Below are 21,725 nucleotides of genomic sequence, written 5' to 3'. Positions count from 1 at the left end.
TCGGAGATCACACTGCCTTTCCATGACGATAAATAAAAGTTCAAATAGGGATAAAATCCTTTTAATAGACAGTGTTTTTTATAACAGTGATAGAAATTCACAAAAATACCAGATATTTCGGTCACATATACAGTGACCGTCATCAGTTTACCACTGATGACGGTCACTGTATATGTGACCGAAATATCTGGTATTTTTGTGAATTTCTATCACTGTTATAAAAAACACTGTCTATTAAAAGGATTTTATCCCTATTTGAACTTTTATTTATTAGCCAGAACAAAACATTGGAAATAGTCTGTTGGACCTGGCGCCTGAAGCGTTGTTCTATTGGATGGAAATTGATCTTTCGAGTCCTAACGAAGACATAGAACTAAATAAAAAAATACGTCTTGAAAGAAAAAAAAATCTTGAAAGAAAGGAAAAAAGCACTTTGAAAGACAGAAAAAAATTAAACGTCTTGAACATTTGGAGGAAAAATAAAATCTCCAAAAGTACTATGTGACAGTGATGTGTGCTCTGACATTACATAATATGTGCGCTGTCATTAAACAGCACCCACGTGTGCACCGTTATTATACATTACCCAAGTGTGCGCCGGCATTACATAAGACCCATGTGTGTGTCTTCATTACGCAATATGTGCGCTGTCATTGCGTAAGGTCAGTGCCGTCATTAAGTTATTCTCAATAAATCCATGCTTGATTACATCACCCTAAATAAATCTATTAAGTCACACACGATGGCATCATCCTTTTTTACACCTGGTCACGGGGACCCTAGGTGTCATGGGAATCTTGCCGTTTGTTTTCCTTATAATACTGAAACAAGATTGCATCATTCATATTACATAGCAACCGAATTTAAACATGGCTGTCACGGAAACAGGACTGCGCTCGAAACAGGGCATGCGGACGTATTTCGAATGTTTGTATTCCCATATGTAAACATTGAAGTAACACCTGCTGGCTTCCATGGAAACAGGGCTGTCATGGACACAGGGGGTGTGACGTGTGACGTCACGGGAATCCAGGGACCGGTTGTATTCCAGGGGTACTAGCCGGTGGAAAACAAGACATGCGGTTAAAATCTTGCTGCGTGTGCATTTAAAACATGGATGCGTTCCTATGAGAATCTGATAGGGATGTCTATAAAATAGGGCATATCTTTAAAATCCGAGGAGGAGATGTCTTTAAAAGTGGGCATGTCTTTAAAATCCGGGAGGGCAAGTCTTTAAAACTGGAACCCCCCCCCCCCCGCACTACTCGCATTATATCAAATATCTAACCTAACCAACTCTATATAATGAATGTTTAATTTAAAATGTATCTGTATAGTACTTTACCTCACTGAGACTAAGCTCCGAATGTAGACAGAGAAACCGGTTCTGCTCAGATCAAGAACTTGAGTATGGTCGGGATAACAGAAAAGTACTGTTTTTAGGTGTTTCTCTATCTGTTATACCTTTCATATTTCGATATACCTTAAAGTTCCAAGGACAGTGAATCGAAGCCTGCTCGTTTAGATTGGTAAAGTGGGAATTTACTTGACTGTGCATATCTTAAAAACTTTAAAATCAAAAACTTAAATTTTCAATGAAAAAGATATGCTGCAATGCAGCTTTTGATAGTAGCGAGCGCCAAATAAAAAACGTAAGTGGAACCTCTGCAAAAAATAAGCCTTTGATAGTAGCGAGCGTCAAAAACAAGAACTCGAGTGAAAAATCTGCCAAAAAATAAGGTTGTCTAGATAGTAGCGAGGTGCCAAATTAAAAAAATAAAGAAAAAAAAGAGTGAAAAATCTTTCAAAAAATAAGTTTTTGATAGCAGTGAGCGCCAAATTAAAAAAAGAAAATGAGTGAAAATTCTTAATAAAATAAGCTTAAGAAGGTAGGCTATAAGTCTCCATTAAAGTATAGTTTTTATTGGAAATCAACAGAGCGTTAATGTTAGAATTTTTACGGAGCAAAAGCATTGTCAAATTTAACGGATTAATGTTACATATTTATTTCACAATTCAACTTGGCAGTACTAACAAAAATGTGATGGTTCCCTAAAAACTTTATAGTCCTGAAACAACCAAGAGAAAGGCCTTAGAAGATCGCACTTGTATAAAACTAATCTAGGTAGGAATAAAACTAATCTGGATCCAATTATGGGATTCTTGGAAATTCAAATTTTATCGTTTCAGTACTCTAAGCTTTGCGTTAACGAAGCTTAAAATAGCAGCAATAAAATGTTATTAGCCAAGATATGGTAAAACTTTAAAGTATGGGTAAAAACCATGAAGCTTTATGATTCACAGAGTTCTGTACAACTAACTGTAATATTCAGTGCGGTCTTTTCGCGGCTCAAAACGAAACCACATTTTCAGCAAAAAAAAGATCTTAGTGATTGCAGATTGAAGGGGCTCCGACCGTATGATTGGCAATATTAGTATCCTACGACTGCAGTATTCAGTATGAGTTCTCTTTATGGTTTAAAAACAAAATACTTTCTCCGCCAAATACAAGTTTTAGAAATCGATATTTTAAGTTATGGTTTGAAATTCTAATTAGATAATTCACAATTTTTTTATTAAATGGCACGATTGGAGGTATTATAATAAAATGAGCCTAATACCTTCACCTAGGCGCATAAGAATTTTTTTGGGGGCCGGAAAAGAGCTAATAGAAAAATTAGCCTATATGAAAAATCTAGCAAAGGTACTTACGCGTTATAGCGACCATACTGTTGTTCTTTATCTGAGTTAAACCAGTTTCTCTGTCTGCATTTGGAGATGATTAGCTTAGCCTCAATATAATAAACTACTATGCAGGTACATTTTATTAAAATATTTAATATGTAGAGTTGGTTAAATTAGGTATGTAATATAATGCATTCTGGGCGGCCTGCTTTCCGTAATTCTCTGTTGCAGTCTCCATAATTTTGTTGCTAAAATATTGTATTTTCATCATATTTTGGTATATTTCATTAGGATTAACCCAACTTCACTTCTTGAGTGTGGTTACAATAACACGTGAGTACTCTAGCAAATAATGGGACAATACTAAGGAATCCTTATTATTCATGAGAGAAGGTGGACCAAAAGTCCTCTCCGTTCTTATGTACCTAACCACCTTAAAAATTGCAAAGAAAAAAAAAATCAAATTGATTTTTTACTCCAGGATGATTTATTGTTTAATTTGCAATTTGGCCCCTCCCCTCAAAAGAAAATTTTGGCTATATCTTGATTTACATGGTAGCTATTTTTATTTACTTCATTTATTGCATAATTTGAAAAAGAGACACAGAACAAAAGCAGTAATTTCCAACTAGATTCACTGGAGGGTAGCTAGCGTTTTCCCCCAGGAAAATCCCCCCGGATAATCCCCCCCCCCGTGAAAACTCCTATACGAAATAAATTCTACTAATTTTTGGGTTTAATATAACTCTTTGCTTTCATAATAACAGCGTAGACCAAATATATCCCCAGAAATCAAGAGGGATCAAACATCAATAGCTACCTCCATCCCCCCGCCCCTTCCTTAAAGCTAATTCTGTATTTACCTGAAGGGTCTGTGAGAGTTAGGGTGTTCTGGCATTAAAAAGCACCCTTTGAGGCATCTTCCCCCTCCCTAACAACAGTTTAAAAGGGCATAGGAGGGGGCTAGTTGCCTTTCGATCACTTTTGAATCTTAAAAAGGGCACTGGAACTTTCAATTGCCAATTGACTAAGCACCCTCCAAAATTTATACGACCACCTTTTCATAAAATACTTTTATCTTAACAATGGGGAACGTGCATAAATTAAAGCCCTTGCCCTGGGGGCTGGAAGGTTGGGGGGGGAGTTTCATATTTACTTGACCTTTGAACTATTTTGAACAAACTGGCTAGCCTATCTCAAAATTTTGATCGGATGCGTTAAGGAAAAAAAACGATATAGGTTTGGGTTGTTGTCCTCGAATTACTTTGGACTCTTTAAAAGGACATTAACACTTGTAAATTGCAAAAGATTGAGCCCCTCCGAAGCCTATACGACCATCCCTTCCATATGAAGCGCTTCTTAAAAAAAAATCAATAAATAATAATGCATTGAACGCTTATGGCTTAACTACAGGCGTTGCTACATATAGTGTTGCCTGTAGTAATGCTATAGCATTGCCTCTGACGGTGAGCAGAACTTTCAATTACCCTTCTAATGAACATCAGAAACTATCCAAGAGGAATATGGGGGGGGGGATTTTCCGCGGGGGACGCCTAGAACCCACTGGAGACCAGCCCCTCTCCGTAAATATTTTTGCAACAAACAAGTCAGCATGTCCGAAAAGAAAATATTCTAATAATAAAAACATACGACTTGAAAGCATTGATAAAATATATACGCAGTGAGGGGCTTTGGGCATATTCACTCTAAAACAAAATCTCTGGATCATACTATTTTCTCTCTGGTTATTCTTGTTATTCCACATTATTCACCTTTTTACTGTGTTTTCACAATTTTACCTACCAACACCCCCCACCCCCATAATGTTTCCCTCCAAAATAGATTTTAGCATACCTGCCTACATTTGACCCGTCCCCTCTAGTATGGTCATCTAGTACAAATAAAAAATCAATTTCAAATTTCGAACTTCTAATCAATGAAAAAACAAAATTATCTATGTAATTCACCCAGTTTCAATTTCTTTAAATTCATTATTGCGACCACCTCCCCCTGACCCTGATATAAATCCCTGTGTACATGTGATCCCTATTGATAAAAATAATTTTAGGCAAGTGATTCATTAATCTTCGCATTAACTGATATGAGGGTTTATTATTGTCTTATAGCTGCAACAATTTGTAATGGAAATTTTTGATATTTTTCAGTGTTTTCTAAAGAAACTTCACCGATAACAAGAATCAACGCCCAAATTACGATATAGCAAAGATACTGATTACATGCTAATCTATCGTTGATTGCCACTGGGAGGCCTGCTTCTGAAATAATTAATCTGGGTTGTCATGTGCTACCAGAATTAACAGCTTCCGACACCGAAAACAGATTAATAAACGATAAATGAGACACGCACGGAACAGTCCAAATCACACGCATGACTAATTGCTGACGTTAGTTCCGCTTTTTTGGTGTTCTTTTGAATTGGCAAAAACGTGCCTACAGTAAATTAGGGACTGTTTGAAATTGCGTGGCTTAATAGGACATGGGTATAATAAGCATGAGAATCAGTTTTTTATTCTTCCTGAAATTTCTCATATTTGTAAGTTTAACCTCGTTTAGATCTCAAATTGCTATCACTTCTAGCCACTCATTACACCGCAAAACCGCCTGAGGCAAAAAACTACGCTCCCTTCTCATCCAGTCATGCATGTTCAAAGAGACTCTACTCCTTTAAAGAAAGTTCTCGTTTTCTTTAAATCTATCTCTGGACCTCCTCCCAACCCAATCAACCCAGTTGTTGGCTGTTTTGCCCAAGATGAATGGTGAAAAAGCAGGGGCGTAATTTGCTATGGGGCAGGGGGCAATTGCCCCTCCCATAATCCAGTTTGTCAGCCAACCCTAATTTGCCCCCCCCCCCAGCAGAAATTTAGCGTCTTCAAAAATCTTGCCACAACTAAGATAGGCCTTAATATTTCAAGCATCCGGAGAAACAGGTCAGTTTTCCATAGTATATCTTTGGCTCTATGGCATGCCCCAGCCATTCAAACATTTGCCTCTCAATTACTTGGACTATCTGTCTTGACTTTTCTCTGTCCTACAGTTACCCAACGTCTTGATGCAACCTATACAGCCTATTGTAAAATACTTGATAACTTCAATTCAAAATCAACGCTATTTTTCACTATAATTCCCATTTGATTTGGAAAATTGGCTTCAAATTAGCCCCCCCCCCCCACCGAATATTGATGAAATGATGCCGCTGCCAAAAAAGGACAATTTTTGGCCAAATCCTATGCACACACTGGGCGCATACAATTCTACCTTAATAGTTAAAAAAAGAACTTACTTGAGCTTTGTTTATCTCGATCTGGATGTATGTATAGAAATGTATCACCAACTCGAACAGGCTTCAAGATCTAAAAGTAAAATCAAAACTTGAACAACAATTAAGTAGGACAAATACTAAACACTGACTACTAGACAAGGGCCTATCCACGATTTTTTCGGGGGGGGGGGACTTTAGAAAACCGCATCAAAATGTATTTATATGCATTTTTTCATGTTTTTATGAGTCGGACAAATAATTCTGGGAGGGGGGTTCAAACCCCATGCCCCCTCTTGATACAGCCTTGCTATTAGGAAAGGGGTTTTGGACACAATCTTGGTGTTTTGGATCAGGCGTTCAATGCAAGTTTCAAGCATATCAACGCAATAAAAACCTGTCCCTTTAGATCTATTCAACTCATGTCTATAGGCTACTACTACTTATTAATTAAAAAAAAAACAAGGTTTTTCCAAGGGAAGTAAAGAGCAAAGTTTGAGCTTAAAACGAACAAAAATTATTATTTCACTGCCTATCTAACATATATAAATAAAACGAATGAAAATCAATCAACTGGTGATATTTCCCTATGTTGTAACATTACAGAAAACTAGCGCTTTACTGAAAACACAAAGCCAAGTATAAAAAACAAGACTATTGATTTAGTGGTCAAAAGTAAATACGTAGCCTCACAACAGTAAACTATTCTATAACGCTTTTCATAGTCCTAAAGGAGCTGTGATATCAGTAAAAGGTGTTTTTGCACACAATATTGATGTTTTGGACCAGGCGGTAAATGCAAGTTTAAAGCATGTCAACGCAATCAAAACCTGTCCCTTTGGATCTATTCAAGTTATTGATTAAAAAAAAAAGTTTTTCCGAGGGAAGTAAAGAGCGAAGTTAAAACCTAAAAAGGAAGAAAATTATTACTTCACAGAAAATCTAATATATACCATTAAAACTAGTACAAATAAACCAACTAATTATGTATCCCTATGCTTTTAGGATTATAAAAAACTAGCGCTTTACAGAAAACACATAAGTCAAGTATAAAAAACAGGAATATTGATTTGAGAGTCAAAAGTGAGTATGTAGGCTAACAACAATAAACGTATCTATAAAGTTTTTCATAGGCTTACACCAGTTGTGGCATCAGTAAATTTCAGTATACAGTTAAAACTATCTCAAAAATATAAACGTAAAATTAAATATTTTTTTTTAATAGACGCGAAGTAACTTAACAGCCTGCAGAAATATTCGATTGATTTACCAATCAGCACTTTTAGTCTCGCCAGCTATAATACCAATAGCGAGTAGTATACAGTCCTAAATTGTAAGAAATATGCTTAAGTATTACTTGAAATGAAGATCAAATAAGACATAATATGAATTCTGGAAATCCGATTATTTCTCTCTATACAACAGTGAATTTCAAGCTATGATACAAATTCTAAAGCTAGTCTACACTCCTAATACTATCAAAATGGTTTTACTTCAAACTTGTGTACAAACTAATAAGGACATGTCCTTTTTAGAACCAAAACGAGAACCAGTGATTGTGAACTGAGCTATTGTGCAGAAGTGATACAAAATTGAACGTAAAAAAATAATGCAACAATCCTAAAATGGATTATTGCTTTACCTTAAAGGGGATTGATCCTAAAAAGGATTAACAAAATTTTTGATCTGTAAAAAGTGTCCTTAATTGGTTTGTTTTTACTATACCAAAAGTCCTATATTATTTTGTGTTATCAGTAATCCTAGTTTTTTATAATCCTAAAAACATAGGGAAACATGATTAGTTGGTTTATTTGTACTAGTTTTATTGATATATATATATATTAGATTAATTATAAAAATGTTTTCCACAAAAAAAGTTTTTCAAAGAAAAGTAAAGAACTCCATTAAACAAAAAATGAGCAAAAATAAAATCAAATAATCTACCAAGCGTGAAACTACCGCAAATCAGCATCGATAAATAAATGAAACCCAAAACGAACAGAAATTACAATAAATAACCGAGTCAAACTCAAAACGAGCAGAAATTAACATAAGCTGTGCTCTAAACCCCGTGCCTTCCCAAGGCCAGAACATAATTTGCACTTTACTGACAAAATACAAATGAATGTGCATTGTCAGTTTAATATACATATACTGATATTGAGCAATCAGAATGTTAATATTATTTGATTTATTAAAGTTATAAAAGAAAAAACAGTAAGTAAGATTTCAATAAAACTTATATGCCCCCAGGGCACAACTTATAACCCTTGCCCTGAAGACTGTGGGAGGAGTGTCCTGCTCAAAGGTATAATTTCCTGAACTTCAAGCTTAGTGAAACAAAATCGCTATCTCAGAACTTTTAACGGATATGTTTGGGGAAATGGTGGGCGTGGAAGGGGTGTTAGCTGCCTTCCAATAACTTTCGACTATTAAAAAGTGCACTAGTCATTTCAATTTCTAATTGAATGAGCCCTTTTCGAAGTTTCTACGACAACACGTTCTATAAAAACCTTATATGCCCCCAGGGAATAACTTACAACCCTTGCCCTGAGGGCTGTGAGGGGGTTGTCATCCTCAAAGACCTAATTTCTTCTGATCGTCTGATCACTTTCCAATTATAAACACTTTTCGAGTAATTCCTGCCTCTCCTAACCCCCCAACTAATGAAAAGAAGTGGAAAATCAAAACTAATTGGAGTAAAATTGACCTGGCTACTTATCATTACGTATTGGATGAGATTCTCACAAAGATTAAAGTGCCGTTCCAATTACTACAGCAGAGTGTATGTATTCAAGATGAAGAGAAACAGCTGCTACTAAACATCTACTGTAGTGAAATATCTCACGCACTGTTATCTGCCGAGGCCGCTGCGGTCCCCATTCGTAAAGTCCGAGTGGGAACGGAAATTCCAAAGTGGTCCGAAAACCCTGCTCTAAGTGAAGCATGTGGTCGTGCAAAATTTTGGCTTAGGCTCTGGAACGAGTGTGGTCGTCCGAAATCAGGTGTTGTAAATGAAGTTCGGCTGTTCAGCAAACGCAGATTTGCTAAGATTTTGTCTAAGCATAAATGTGAAGTGATCGATCAACATAGTCAATTGATAAGTAATGATCCAAATGCTGTGTGGAGATTTCTTAAACGTAATGGTGATCAGAATAGTGTCGAACCTGTGATCTCTGAGCAAGATTGGGTGTCCCACTTTACTTCTGAGTTCTCTCCACCCGAACAAGATCTTGAAGATAAATATGAAGTCGAACTTGATAAGTTCATGGAATTGCCTAGTTCTGGTGTTGGCTACATAGTAACTGTTCCTAATCTGATTCGTGCAATTTCAAAATTAAAAAAGAAACAATCGAAAGGTGTCGACAAGTTGTGTGGGTTGCATCTTGTACATGGTACTGCTGGTCTCCTGAGTCATTTAGAGCTTCTATTCCAAATTATCTTTAATTCTGGTCTCGTTCCCGACGTTTTTGGTACTGGAGTAATTACACCTATTTTGAAAAAAGGGAAAAATCCGTTTGAATGCGTATCTTACCGCCCTATAACTGTTTCGCCGGTTTTATGTAAGCTTATGGAATTGCTAGTTATAGATCATATAGCTTTTCAATGTTCTACCCCCGATAATCAGTTCGGATTTAAAAAAGGTGTTGGTCGCGAGCACGTCCATTATATTCTTGCTAATATATTAATAGAAGCTGATGAACTGAATGAATCCCTTACTCTAGCGAGTCACGATGTTAGACGTGCTTTTGATTCTGGGATACATCCCCAGTTATTAGTGTCTGCTCATAAACGTGGTGTGGACCGATCGGTTATTTTGCCTTTTCGGGATATGTATAAGAAGCTTCGAGTCCAAGTTAAAGTCCCGTCTCCTAACGGGCCGATTGTATTACCAAAAGCTATTCCGGTTAGAAAGGGCATTAGGCAGGGTGCAATTTCGTCACCCCGGTTGTATAATAATAGTGTTCTCGAGGCCCAAAAGTTAGTGCAAATGAGCTGCATTTTCCGAGGTTTGGATGTAACATTACTTAATTACGCAGATGATATTTTTAATTTAAGTAGATGTTTGTCTCGTATTGAAGAAAATTTTCAGATTCTAGATGATGCTTAGAGAGAGATAGGCCTATCTTTTAATGCAAGTAAAAGCGAGATTGTTGCTTTCAATAGGAGAAATGCAGATTGTATAGATCTTGCTGTCAAATTTGGTGCTCAAGAGGTTCCACTGTCTGACTCCATAATGTACTTAGGAATGCCTATAGGTCATAACATGGCATCTACACGTGCTCGCCAAATAAGTAATTTCGCAGAAAAGGCACGTAAGGCTTACGGGGCGCTATCTTCAACTAAAGTGAAATATAATCGACAAATTCGAGCTAGGCTATATAATGCACTGGTGATCCCACACTTTCTGGCTTTATCACCGTTTTGGCATATATTTAGTGTTAGTGATAAAAGAAACCTTCGATCACTTTTTTACAAATATGCAAAATTTCTTTTAAATACCCCACCGTGGGTTAAAAATTCCAAGATGTCTGCAAGGTTCGGTATCACAGATCCGATTGCTGCTGCGACGAAACGTCGTTCTGAATTTTTGGGGTCGCTTGGGCCTAGTAGTCTGGCAATTGCAATTCGTCCTTAGTGAGTTTTTGTAATAATGTTTTTATTTATTGGCGGTGTTTCGTAACGTTTGTTTTTGTTCTTGCATTTAAGTGTTTTTTTTTTTTTTTTTTTTTTTCTTCTTCTTTATAATCCAATCGTGCCATTTTTGGTTTTGTATCGAGTTGGTGAATAAAATTATATATCTATCTATCTACTTTACAGAACTTAAAACTACGTTGAATAAAATGGCTATCTCAAAATTTTGATTGGGTGTGTTTGGGGAAAAGGTGGGCTTGAGAGGGGGGTTATTTGCCCTCCAATCACTTTCGACTATTAAAAAGGGCACTAGTCCTTCAAATATCCAATCGAATGAGCCTTTTTTGAACTTTCTACGCCAACGCCTCCTATAAAGACCTTATATGCCCCCAGGGCATAACTTACACCGCGTGCTCTGAGGGCCGTGGTGGAGTGGCTTTCTCAAAAACATAATATCTATTTTGAAATCAACTAAGCTGAACAAAATGGCAATATTAAAAGGTTTATTGGTTATGTTTCGGGAAATGGTAAGCATGACAGGGATGTTAGTTAGCCTCCAATCACTTTCGACAATGAAAAAGGGCACTAGACCTTTCAATTTCCAATCGAATGAGCCTTTTTTGAATTTTCTACGATAACTTCTTCTGTACGAAGTGCCCTGTTCTAAAGGAAAAAATAATAAATAACATATTGTGCCAACATCGTTCTTATATGCCCTCAGGGCATAACTTAAAACCTTTGCCCCGAGGGCTGTGGGGGAGTGTCCTCCTCAAAAACACGATTTCTATCTGGAAATCAACAACCCTGAACAAAATGGCTATCTAAAAAATTTTATTGGATGTGTTTGGGGAAAAGGTGGGCAAAAGAGGGGGTTAGTCACCCTCAAATCACTGTCGACTATTAAAAAGGGCACAAGACCTTTGAATTTTCAACCAATTGAGCCCTTTTTCAAGTTTCTATGACAAAGATTTCAATAAGAACTTATGGGACCCAAGGGCATAACTCATAGCCAGGGCACTGAACACTGTGGGGGCGTATCCTATTAAAAGGTGTAGTTTCTTGAAGTTTAAAATGCGTGAAACAAAATTGCTATCTCAAAATTTTGATTGGATGTGTTTGTGGAAATGGTGGGTGTGGAAGGGGTGTTAGTTGCCTTCCAATAACTTTCGACTATTAAAAAGTGCACTAGTCAATCCAATGTCTAATTGAATGAGCCCTTTTCGAAGTTTCTATGACAACAACTTCTATAAAAACCTTATATGCCCACGCGACATATCTTACAGCCCTTGCCCTGAGGGCTGTGAGGGGGTTTTTATCCTCAAAGACCTAATTTACAGTACTTAAAGCTACGTTGAATAAAATGGTTATCTCAAAATTTTGATTGGATGCGTTTGGGAAAAATGTGGGCATGACAGGGGGGTTAGTTGCCCTCCAATCACTTTCGACTATTAAAAAGGGCACTAGCCCTTTGAATTTCAAATCGAATGAGCCTTCTTTGAACTTTCTACGCCAACGCCTCCTATAAAGACCTTAAATGCCCCCAGAGCATAGCTTACAACCCTTGCCCTGAAGGCTGTGGGGGAGTGTCCTTCTCAAAAATATAATTTTTATTTGGAAATCAACTACGCTGAACAAAATGGCTATCTCAAAATTTTGATTGGATGTGTTTCGGGAAACGGTGGGCGTGGAAGGGGTGTTAGTTGCCTTCCAATCGCTTTCGACTATTAAAAAGGGCACAAGCCACTCCAATTTCCAATTGAATGAGCCCTTTTCGAAGTTTCTACGACAACTTCTTCGATACGAAGTGCCCTGCTCTAAAGGAAAAAATAATAAATAAAACATTGTGCCAACATCGTTCTTATATGCCCTCAGGGCATAACTTAAAACCTTTGCCCCGAGGGCTGTGGGGGAGTGTCCTCCTCAAAAACACGATTTCTATCTGGAAATCAACAACCCTGAACAAAATGGCTATCTAAAAAATTTTATTGGATGTGTTTGGGGAAAAGGTGGGCAAAAGAGGGGGGTTAGTCACCCTCAAATCACTTTAGACTATTAAAAAGGGCACTAGACCTTTGAATTTCCAATCGAATGAGCCCTTTTTCAAGTTTTTACGACAAAGATTTCAATAAAAACTTATATTCCCCCGGGGCATAACTTATAAACCATGTCCTGAAGACTGTGGTGTCTGCTCTAAGGTATAATTTCCTCAACTTTAAACTGCGTGAAAAAAATGGCTATCTCAAAATTTTGATTGGATGTTTTTGGGAAAGGGTGGGCTTAAGAGGGGGTTAGTTGCCCTGCAATCACTTTCGGCAATTAAAAAGGGCACTAGCCCTTTGAGTTTCCAATTGAATGAGCTTTTTTTGAACTTACTACAACGCCTTCTATTTAAACCTTATATGCCCCAAGGGCATAGCTTACAACCCTTGCCCTGAAGGCTGTGGGGGAGTGTCCTCCTCAAAAACATAATTTCTATTTGGAAATAAAATACGCTGATCAAAATGGCTATCTCAAAATTTTTATTGAATGTTTTTCGGGAAATGGTGGGCGTAGAAAGGGTGTTAGTTGCCTTCTAATCACTTTCGACAATTAAAAAGGGTACAAGCCACTCCAATTTCCAATTGAATGAGCCCTTTTCGAAGTTTCTACGACAACTTCTTCGATAATAAGTGCCCTGCTCTAACGAAAAAATAACAAATAATATTTTGTGCCAACATCGTTCTTATATGCCCTCAGGGCATAACTTAAAACCCTTGCTCCGAGGGTTGTGGGGGAGTATCCTCCTCAAAACATATGTTCTATCAGAAAATCAACTCCGCTGAACAAAATGGCTATCTCAAAATCTTAACTGGATGTGTTTAGGAGAATCATGGGCGTGGGGGGGGGGCGGTGAAGGCGGTGGGGGAGTGTCCTTCTCAAATACATAATTTATATCTAGAAACGAACTGCGCTGAGCAAAATGGTTATATCAAACTTTTAATTGGATATGTTTCGCGAAAGGGTGGGCGTGGAAGGGGTGTGAGTTTCTGTAAATTCCCTTTCAACTATGAAAAAGAAAGATAACCATTCCAATTCCCAATAGAATGAGACCTTTTTAAGGTTCCTATTACAACTCCTTTGATACGAAGTGTCCTGCTCTAAAGGAAAAAATATAAATTATACTTTGTGCCAACATCGTTCTTACATGCCCTCAGGGCATAACTTAAAACCCTTGCCCCGAGGGTTGTGGGGGAGTGTCCTCCTCAAAAACATTTTCTATCTAGAAATCAACTACCCTGAACAAAATGACTATCTCAAAATTTTGATTGGAGGTGTTTGGGGGAATGATGAGCGTGGAGGGGTGGGGGCTAGTTGCCCTCCAATCACTTTTGATTATTAAAAAGGGCACAAGCCACTCCAATTTCCAATTGAATGAGTCCTTTTCGAAGTTTCTACGATAACTTGTTCGATACGAAGTGCCCTGCTCTAAAGGAAAAAAAAATAATAAATAATATATTGTGCCAACATCCTTCTTATATGCCCTTAGGGTATAATTTAAGACCTTTTCCCCGAGGACTGTGGGGGAGTGTCCTCCTCAAAAACACGATTTCTATCTGGAAATCAACAACCCTGAACAAAATGGCTATCTAAAATTTTTTATTGGATGTGTTTGGGGAAAAGGTGGGCAAAAGAGGGGGGTTAGTCACCCTCAAATCACTTTTGACTATTAAAAAGGGCACTAGACCTTTGAATTTCCAATCGAATGAGCACTTTTTCAAGTTTCTACGACAAAGATTTCAATAAAAACTTATATGCTCCCAGGGCATAACTTATAACCCTTGTCCTGAAGACTGTGGGGGTAGTGTCCTGCTCAAAGACACAATTTTCTGAACTTTAAACTGCGTGGAGCAAACTGGCTATCTCAAAATTTTGATTGAATATGTCTGGGGAAATGGTGGGCGTGGAAGGGGTGTTAGTTGCCTTCCAATTACTTTCGACTATTAAAAAGGGCACTAGCCATTTCAATTTCTAATTGAATGAGCCCTTTTCAAAGTTTCTACGACAACACATTCTATAAAAACCTTATATGCCCCCTGGGCATAACTTACAACCCTTGCCCTGAGGGCTGTGAGGGGGTTGTCATCCTCAAAGACCTAATTTACATAACTTAAAACTACGTTGAATAAAATGGATATTTCAAAATTTTGATTGGATGTGTTTCGGGAAAGGGTGGGCTTGACAGGGGGGTTAGTTGCCCTCCAATTACTTTCGACTATTAAAAAGGGCACTAGCCCTTTGAACTTCCAATCGAATGAGCCGTTTTTGAAGTTTATACGACAACACTTTCTATAAAAACATTATATGCCCCTAGGTTATAACTTATTACACGTTCTATGAGAACTCTGAGGGAGTGTCCTCGTCGGATAAAAGATTTGCGTTTGGAAAGCTAATACGCTGAACAAAATGGCTATATCGTCATTTTGATAGAGTATGTTTTTGTACCTGGTGGGCATGTAAGGTGTTATTGTCGATTTATAATCACTTTTGACTATTAATAAGGGGCCTCGCCATTCCCATTTCCAGTTGAATGACACGTTTTCGAAGTTTCTACGACAACTTCTTCGATACGAAGTGCCCTGCTCTAAAGAAAAAATAAATAAATAATACTTTGTGCCAACATTGTTCTTATATACCCTCAGGGCATACCTTAAAACCCTTGCCCCGAGGGTTGTGGGGGAGTGTCCTCCTCAAAAACGTATTTTCTATCTGGAAATCAACTACGCTGAACAAAATGACTATCTCAAAATTTTGATTGGAGGTGTGGGGGGGAATGATGGGCGCGGGGGGGGGATACTTGCCCTCCAATCACTTTCGACTATTAATAAGGGCACTAAACCTTTGAATTTCCAATCGAATGAGCCTTTTTTGAAGTTTCTGCGACAACGCCTTCTATAAGAACCTTACATGACCCCAGGGCATTACTTACAACCCTTGCCCTGAAGGCTGTGGGGGAGTGTCCTTCTCAAAAATATAATTTCTATTTGGAAATCAACTACGCTGAACAAAATGGCTATCTCAAAATTTTGATTGAATATGTTTCGGGAAATGGTGGGCGTGGAAGGGGTGTTAGTTGCCTTCCAATCACCTTCAACTATTAAAAAGGGCACAAGCCCCTCCAATTTCCAATTGAATGAGCCCTTTTCGAAGTTCGTACGACAACTTCTTCGATACGAAGTGCCCTGCTGTAAAGAAAAAATAATAAATAATACTTTGTGCCAACATCGTTCTCATATGCCCTCAGGGCATAACTTAAAACCCTTGCCCCGAGGGTTGTGGGGGAGTGTCCTCCTCAAAAACATTTTCTATCTAGAAATCAACTACCCTGAACAAAATCACTATCTCACAATTTTGACTGGCGGTGTTTGGGGGAATGATGGGCGTGGGGGGGGGGCTAGTTGCCCTCCAATCACTTTCGACGATTAATAAGGGCACTAAACCTTTGAATATTCAATCGAATGATCCTTTTTTGAAGTTTCTGCGACAACGCCTTCTATAAGAACCTTATATGCCCCCAGAGCATTACTTATAACCCTTGCCGTAAAGGCTGTGGGGGAGTGTCCTTCTCAAAAATATAATTTCTATTTGGAAATCAACTACGCTGGACAAAATGGCTATCTCAAAATTTTGATTGGATGTGTTTTGGGAACTAGTGGGCGTGGAAGGAAAGTTTGTCGCCTTCCAATCTCTTTCGACTATGAAAAAAGGTACAAACAGTTCCAATCTTCAATCGAATAAGCCCTTGCCAATGTTTCTAAGATAGATTCTTTGATACAAAGTGCCTTGCTCTAAAGAAAAAAAAATAATAAATAATATATTGTGCCAACATCGTTCTTATATGCCCTTAGGGTATAATTTAAGACCTTTTCCCCGAGGGCTGTGGGGGAGTGTCCTCCTCAAAAACACGATTTCTATCTGGAAATCAACAACCCTGAACAAAATGGCTATCTAAAAATTTTTATTGGATGTGTTTGGGGAAAAGGTGGGCAAAAGAGGGGGGTTAGTTCTCCCTCACATCACTGTAGACTAAGAAAAAGAGCACTAGCATCTCGAGTGTCAAACCAAGTCGGCCCTTTCTCAGGATAATATAACAATGATGTCAATAAAAACTTTTGTGCCACCAGAGTGTGACTACAGCCGGTATTTTAAAAACTGTGAAGAGCGTGCTCGACGCTCAGGCACACTTATATGACTTGAAACTGCTGTGAACAACCAAGCTCCCTCAAAATTTTGATTGGAAGTGTTTGGAGAACTACCGAGTAGGGAAATGTGGTTAGTTGCTTTCCAATAACTTTCGACTATTAAAAAGGGCACTAGCCATTTCGATTTCTAATCGAATGAGCCCATTTTGAAGTTTCTACGACAACAAGTTCTATAAAAACCTTATATGCCCCCAGGGAATAACTTCAACCCTTGCCCTGAGGGCTGTGAGGGGGTTGTCATCCTCAAAGACCTAATTTACAGAATTTAAAACTACGTTGAATAAAGTTGCTATCTCAAAATTTTTATTGGATGTGTTTGGGGAGAAGGTGGGCGTGACAGGGAGTTAGTTGCCCTCCAATCACTTTCGACTATTAAAAAGGGAACTAGCCCTTTGAATTTCAAATCGAATGAGCCTTTTTTGAACTTTCTACGCCAACGCCTCCTATAAAGACCTTAAATGCCCCCAGAGCATAGCTTACAACCCTTGCCCTGAAGGCTGTGGGGGAGTGTCCTTCTCAAAAATATAATTTTTATTTGGAAATCAACTACGCTGAACAAAATGGCTATCTCACAATTTTGATTGGATGTGTTTCGGGAAACGGTGGGCGTGGAAGGGGTGTTAGTTGCCTCCCAATCGCTTTCGACTATTAAAAAGGGCACAAGCCATTCCAATTTCCAATTGAATGAGCCCTTTTCGAAGTTTCTACGATAACTTCTTCTATACGACGTGCCCTGCTCTAAAGGAAAAAATAATAAATAAAATATTGTGCCAACATCGTTCTTATATGCCCTCAGGGCATAACTTAAAACCTTTGCCCCGAGGGCTGTGGGGGAGTGTCCTCCTCAAAAACACGATTTCTATCTGGAAATCAACAACCCTGAACAAAATGGCTATCTAAAAAATTTTATTGGATGTGTTTGGGGAAAAGGTGGGCAAAAGAGGGGGGTTAGTCACCCTCAAATCACTTTAGACTATTAAAAAGGGCACTAGACCTTTGAATTCCCAATCGAAAGAGCTCTTTTTGAAGTTTCTACGACAAAGATTTCAATAAAACCTAACATGCCCCAAAGGCATAACTTATAACCCTTGGCCTGAAGGTTGTGGGAGGACCGTCTTATCAAAGGTATAATTTCCTCAACTTTAAAACCCGTGGAACAAAATGGCTATCTCAAAATTTTGATTGGATGTGTTTGGGGAAATGGTGGGCTTAAGAGGGGGGTTAGTAGCTCTCCAATCACTTTCGACTATTAAAAAGGGCACTAGCCCTTTGAATTTCCAATCGAATGAGTCTTTTTTGAACTTACTACAACGCCTTCTATTAAAACCTTATATGCCCCAAGGGCATAGCTTACAACCCTTGCCCTGAAGGCTGTGGGGGAGTGTCCTCCTCAAAAACATAATTTCTATTTGGAAATAAAATACGCTGATCAAAATGGCTATCTCAAAATTTTTATTGAATGTTTTTCGGGAAATGGTGGGCGTAGAAAGGGTGTTAGTTGCCTTCTAATCACTTTCGACAATTAAAAAGGGTACAAGCCACTCCAATTTCCAATTGAATGAGCCCTTTTCGAAGTTTCTACGACAACTTCTTCGATAATAAGTGCCCTGCTCTAACGAAAAAATAACAAATAATATTTTGTGCCAACATCGTTCTTATATGCCCTCAGGGCATAACTTAAAACCCTTGCTCCGAGGGTTGTGGGGGAGTATCCTCCTCAAAACATATTTTCTATCAGAAAATCAACTACGCTGAACAAAATGGCTATCTCAAAATCTTAACTGGTTGTGTTTAGGTGAATCATGGGCGTGGGGGGGGCTGTGAAGGCTGTGGGGGAGTGTCCTCCTTAAAAACATAATTTCTATCTGGAAATCAACTACGATGAACAAAATGGTTATCTCAAAATTTTGATTGAATGTGTTTGGAGAAATGGTGGGCGTGGGAGGGGTGTAAGTTGTCTTCCAATCACTTTTGACTATTAAAAAGGGCACAAGCCACTCCAATTTCCATTTGAATGAGCCCTTTTCGAAGTTTGTACGACAACTTCTTCGATACGAAGTGCCCTGCTCTAAAGAAAAAAATATAAATTATACTTTGTGCCAACATCGTTCTTACATGCCCTCAGGGCATAACTTAAAACCCTTGCCCCGAGGGTTGTGGGGGAGTGTCCTCCTCAAAAACATTTTCTATCTAGAAATCAACTACCCTGAACAAAATGACTATCTCAAAATTTTGATTGGAGGTGTTTGGGGGAATGATGAGCGTGGCGGGGTGGGGGCTAGTTGCCTTCCAATTACTTTCGACTATTAGAAAGAGCACAAACCACCTAAATTTCCAATTGAATGAGCCCTTTTCGAAATTCCTACGATAGCTTTTTAGATACGAAGTGCCCTACTCTAAAGGAAAAAAAAAAAATAAATAATATTTTGTGTCAACATCCTTCTTATATGCCCTTAGGGCATAATTTAAGACCTTTTCCCCGAGGGCTCTGGGGGATTGTCCTTCTCAAAAACACGATTTCTATCTGGAAATCAACAACCCTGAACAAAATGGCTATCTAAAATTTTTTATTGGATGTGTTTGGGGAAAAGGTGGGCATAAGAGAGGGTTAGTCACCCTCAAAACACTTTAGACTATTTAAAAGGGCACAAGACCTTTGAATTTCCAATCGAATGAGCACTTTTTCAAGTTTCTACGACTAAGATTTCAATAAAAACTTATATGCCCCCAGGGCATAACTTATAACCCTTGCCCTGAAGACTCTGGGGGGAGTGTCCTGATCAAAGATAAAAATTTCCTGAACTTTAAACTGCGTGGAACGAAATGGCTATCTCAAATTTTTGAGTAGATATGTCTGGGGAAATGGTGAGCGTTGAAGGGGTGTTAGTTGCCTTCCAATTACTTTCGACTATTAAAAAGAGCACTAGCTATTTCAATTTCTAATTGAATGAGCCCTTTTCGAAGTTTCTACGACAACACGTTCTATAAAAACCTTATATGCCCCCTGGGAATAACTTACAACCCTTGCCCTGAGGGCTGTGAGGGGGTTGTCATCCTCAAAGACCTAATTTACAGAACTTAAAACTACGTTGAATAAAATGGCTATCTCAAAAAATTTTATTGGATGTGTTTGGGGAAAGGGTAGACTTGACAGGGGGGTTAGTTGCCCTCCAATTACTTTCGACTATTAAAAAGAGCACTAACCCTTTAAATTTCCAATCGAATTAGCCTTTTTTGAACTTTCTACGGCAAAGCTTTCAATAAAAACCGTATCTGTCCCCTAGGCACAACTTACAACCCGTGCCTTAAGAGCTTTGGGGCTGTGTCTAATTCAAAAACATAGCTTTTATCTGGAAGTCAGTAACACTCTACACAAAAGTTATCCTAAAATTTTGATTGGATGAACTTTGTGAACTTCTAGGCATGGAAAGGGTGTTAGTTGCCTTCCAATTACTGTTGACTATTAAAAATAGCACAAACCATTCCAATTTCCAATCGAATGAGCCCTTTTTGAAGATTTTACGACAACTTAGTTGCGACGAAGTGCCCTGCTCTAAAGTAAAAAAAAATAAATGATACATTGTCCCAACATTGTTCTTATATACCCTCAGGGCATAACTTAAAACTCTTGCCCCGAGGGCTGTGGGGGAGTGTCCTCCTCAAAAACATATTTTATATCTGGAAATCAACTACTCTGAACAAAATGACTATCTCAAAATTTTGATTGGAGGTGTGGGGGGGAATGATGGGCGCGGGGGGGATACTTGCCCTCCAATCACTTTCGACTATTAATAAGGGCACTAAACCTTTGAATTTCCAATCGAATGAGCCTTTTTTGAAGTTTCTGCGACAACGCCTTCTATAAGAACCTTACATGACCCCAGGGCATAACTTACAACCCTTGCCCTGAGGGCTGTGGGGGAGTGTCCTCCTCAAAAATATAATTTCTATTTGGAAATCAACTACGCTGAACAAAATGGCTATCTCAAAATTTTGATTGAATATGTTTCGGGAAATGGTGGGCGTGAAATGGTGCCTTCCAATCACTTTCGACTATTAAAAAGGGCACAAGCCACTCCAATTTCCAATTGAATGAGCCCTTTTCGAAGTTCGTAAGACAACTTCTTCGATACGAAGTGCCCTGCTGTAAAGAAAAAATAATAAATAATACTTTGTGCCAACATCGTTCTCATATGCCCTCAGGGCATAACTTAAAACCCTTGCCCCGAGGGTTGTGGGGGAGTGTCCTCCTCAAAAACATTTTCTATCTAGAAATCAACTACCCTGAACAAAATCACTATCTCAAAATTTTGACTGGAGGTGTTTGGGGGAATGATGGGCGTGGGGGGGGCTAGTTGCCCTCCAATCACTTTCGACGATTAATAAGGGCACTAAACCTTTGAATATTCAATCGAATGATCCTTTTTTGAAGTTTCTGCGACAACGCCTTCTATAAGAACCTTACATGACCCCAGGGCATTACTTACAACCCTTGCCTTGAAGGCTGTGGGGGAGTGTCCTCCTCAAAAACATAATTTCCATCTTGAAATCAACTACACTGAACAAAATGGCTATCTCAAAATTTTGATTGGATATGTTTTGGGAAATGGTGGGCGCGGAAGGGGTGTTAGTTGCCTTCCAATCGCTTTCGACTATTAAAAGGCACAAGCCACTCCAATTTCCAATTGATTGAGCCCTTTTCGAAGTTTCTACGACAACTTCTTCGATACGAAGTTCCCTACTCTAAAGGAAAACAATAAAATAAATAATATATTGTGTCAACATCGTTCTTATATGCCCTTAGGGTATAATTTAAGACCTTTTCCCCGAGGACTGTGGGGGAGTGTCCTCCTCAAAAACACGATTTCTATCTGGAAATCAACAACCCT

The 21,725-nt window shown here is 38.5% G+C and overlaps 1 protein-coding gene across 4 annotated transcripts in view; it reads right to left on the bottom strand.

Annotated features, from left to right (window-relative positions):
- p130CAS (Serine_rich_CAS and FAT-like_CAS_C domain-containing protein p130CAS) overlaps window positions 1-21,725 on the bottom strand; it is a 198,331-nt gene that overhangs the window by 69,554 nt on the left and 107,052 nt on the right. For all 4 annotated transcript variants that reach the window (XM_089096927.1, XM_089096925.1, XM_089096924.1 and 1 more), the window contains exon 4: window positions 5,987-6,056. In XM_089096927.1, coding sequence (XP_088953053.1) covers window positions 5,987-6,056 — 70 coding nt within the window. The remainder of the gene's footprint in view (window positions 1-5,986; window positions 6,057-21,725) is intronic.

The sequence above is a fragment of the Artemia sp. Qi Xiang Cuo genome, chromosome 11 (genome assembly GCF_049724085.1).
Source record: "Artemia sp. Qi Xiang Cuo chromosome 11, ASM4972408v1, whole genome shotgun sequence".
NCBI lineage: Eukaryota > Metazoa > Arthropoda > Branchiopoda > Anostraca > Artemiidae > Artemia > Artemia sp. Qi Xiang Cuo.
The sequence above is the reverse complement of the archived record's forward strand: the minus strand, read 5'-3'. Positions and strand labels throughout refer to the sequence as shown.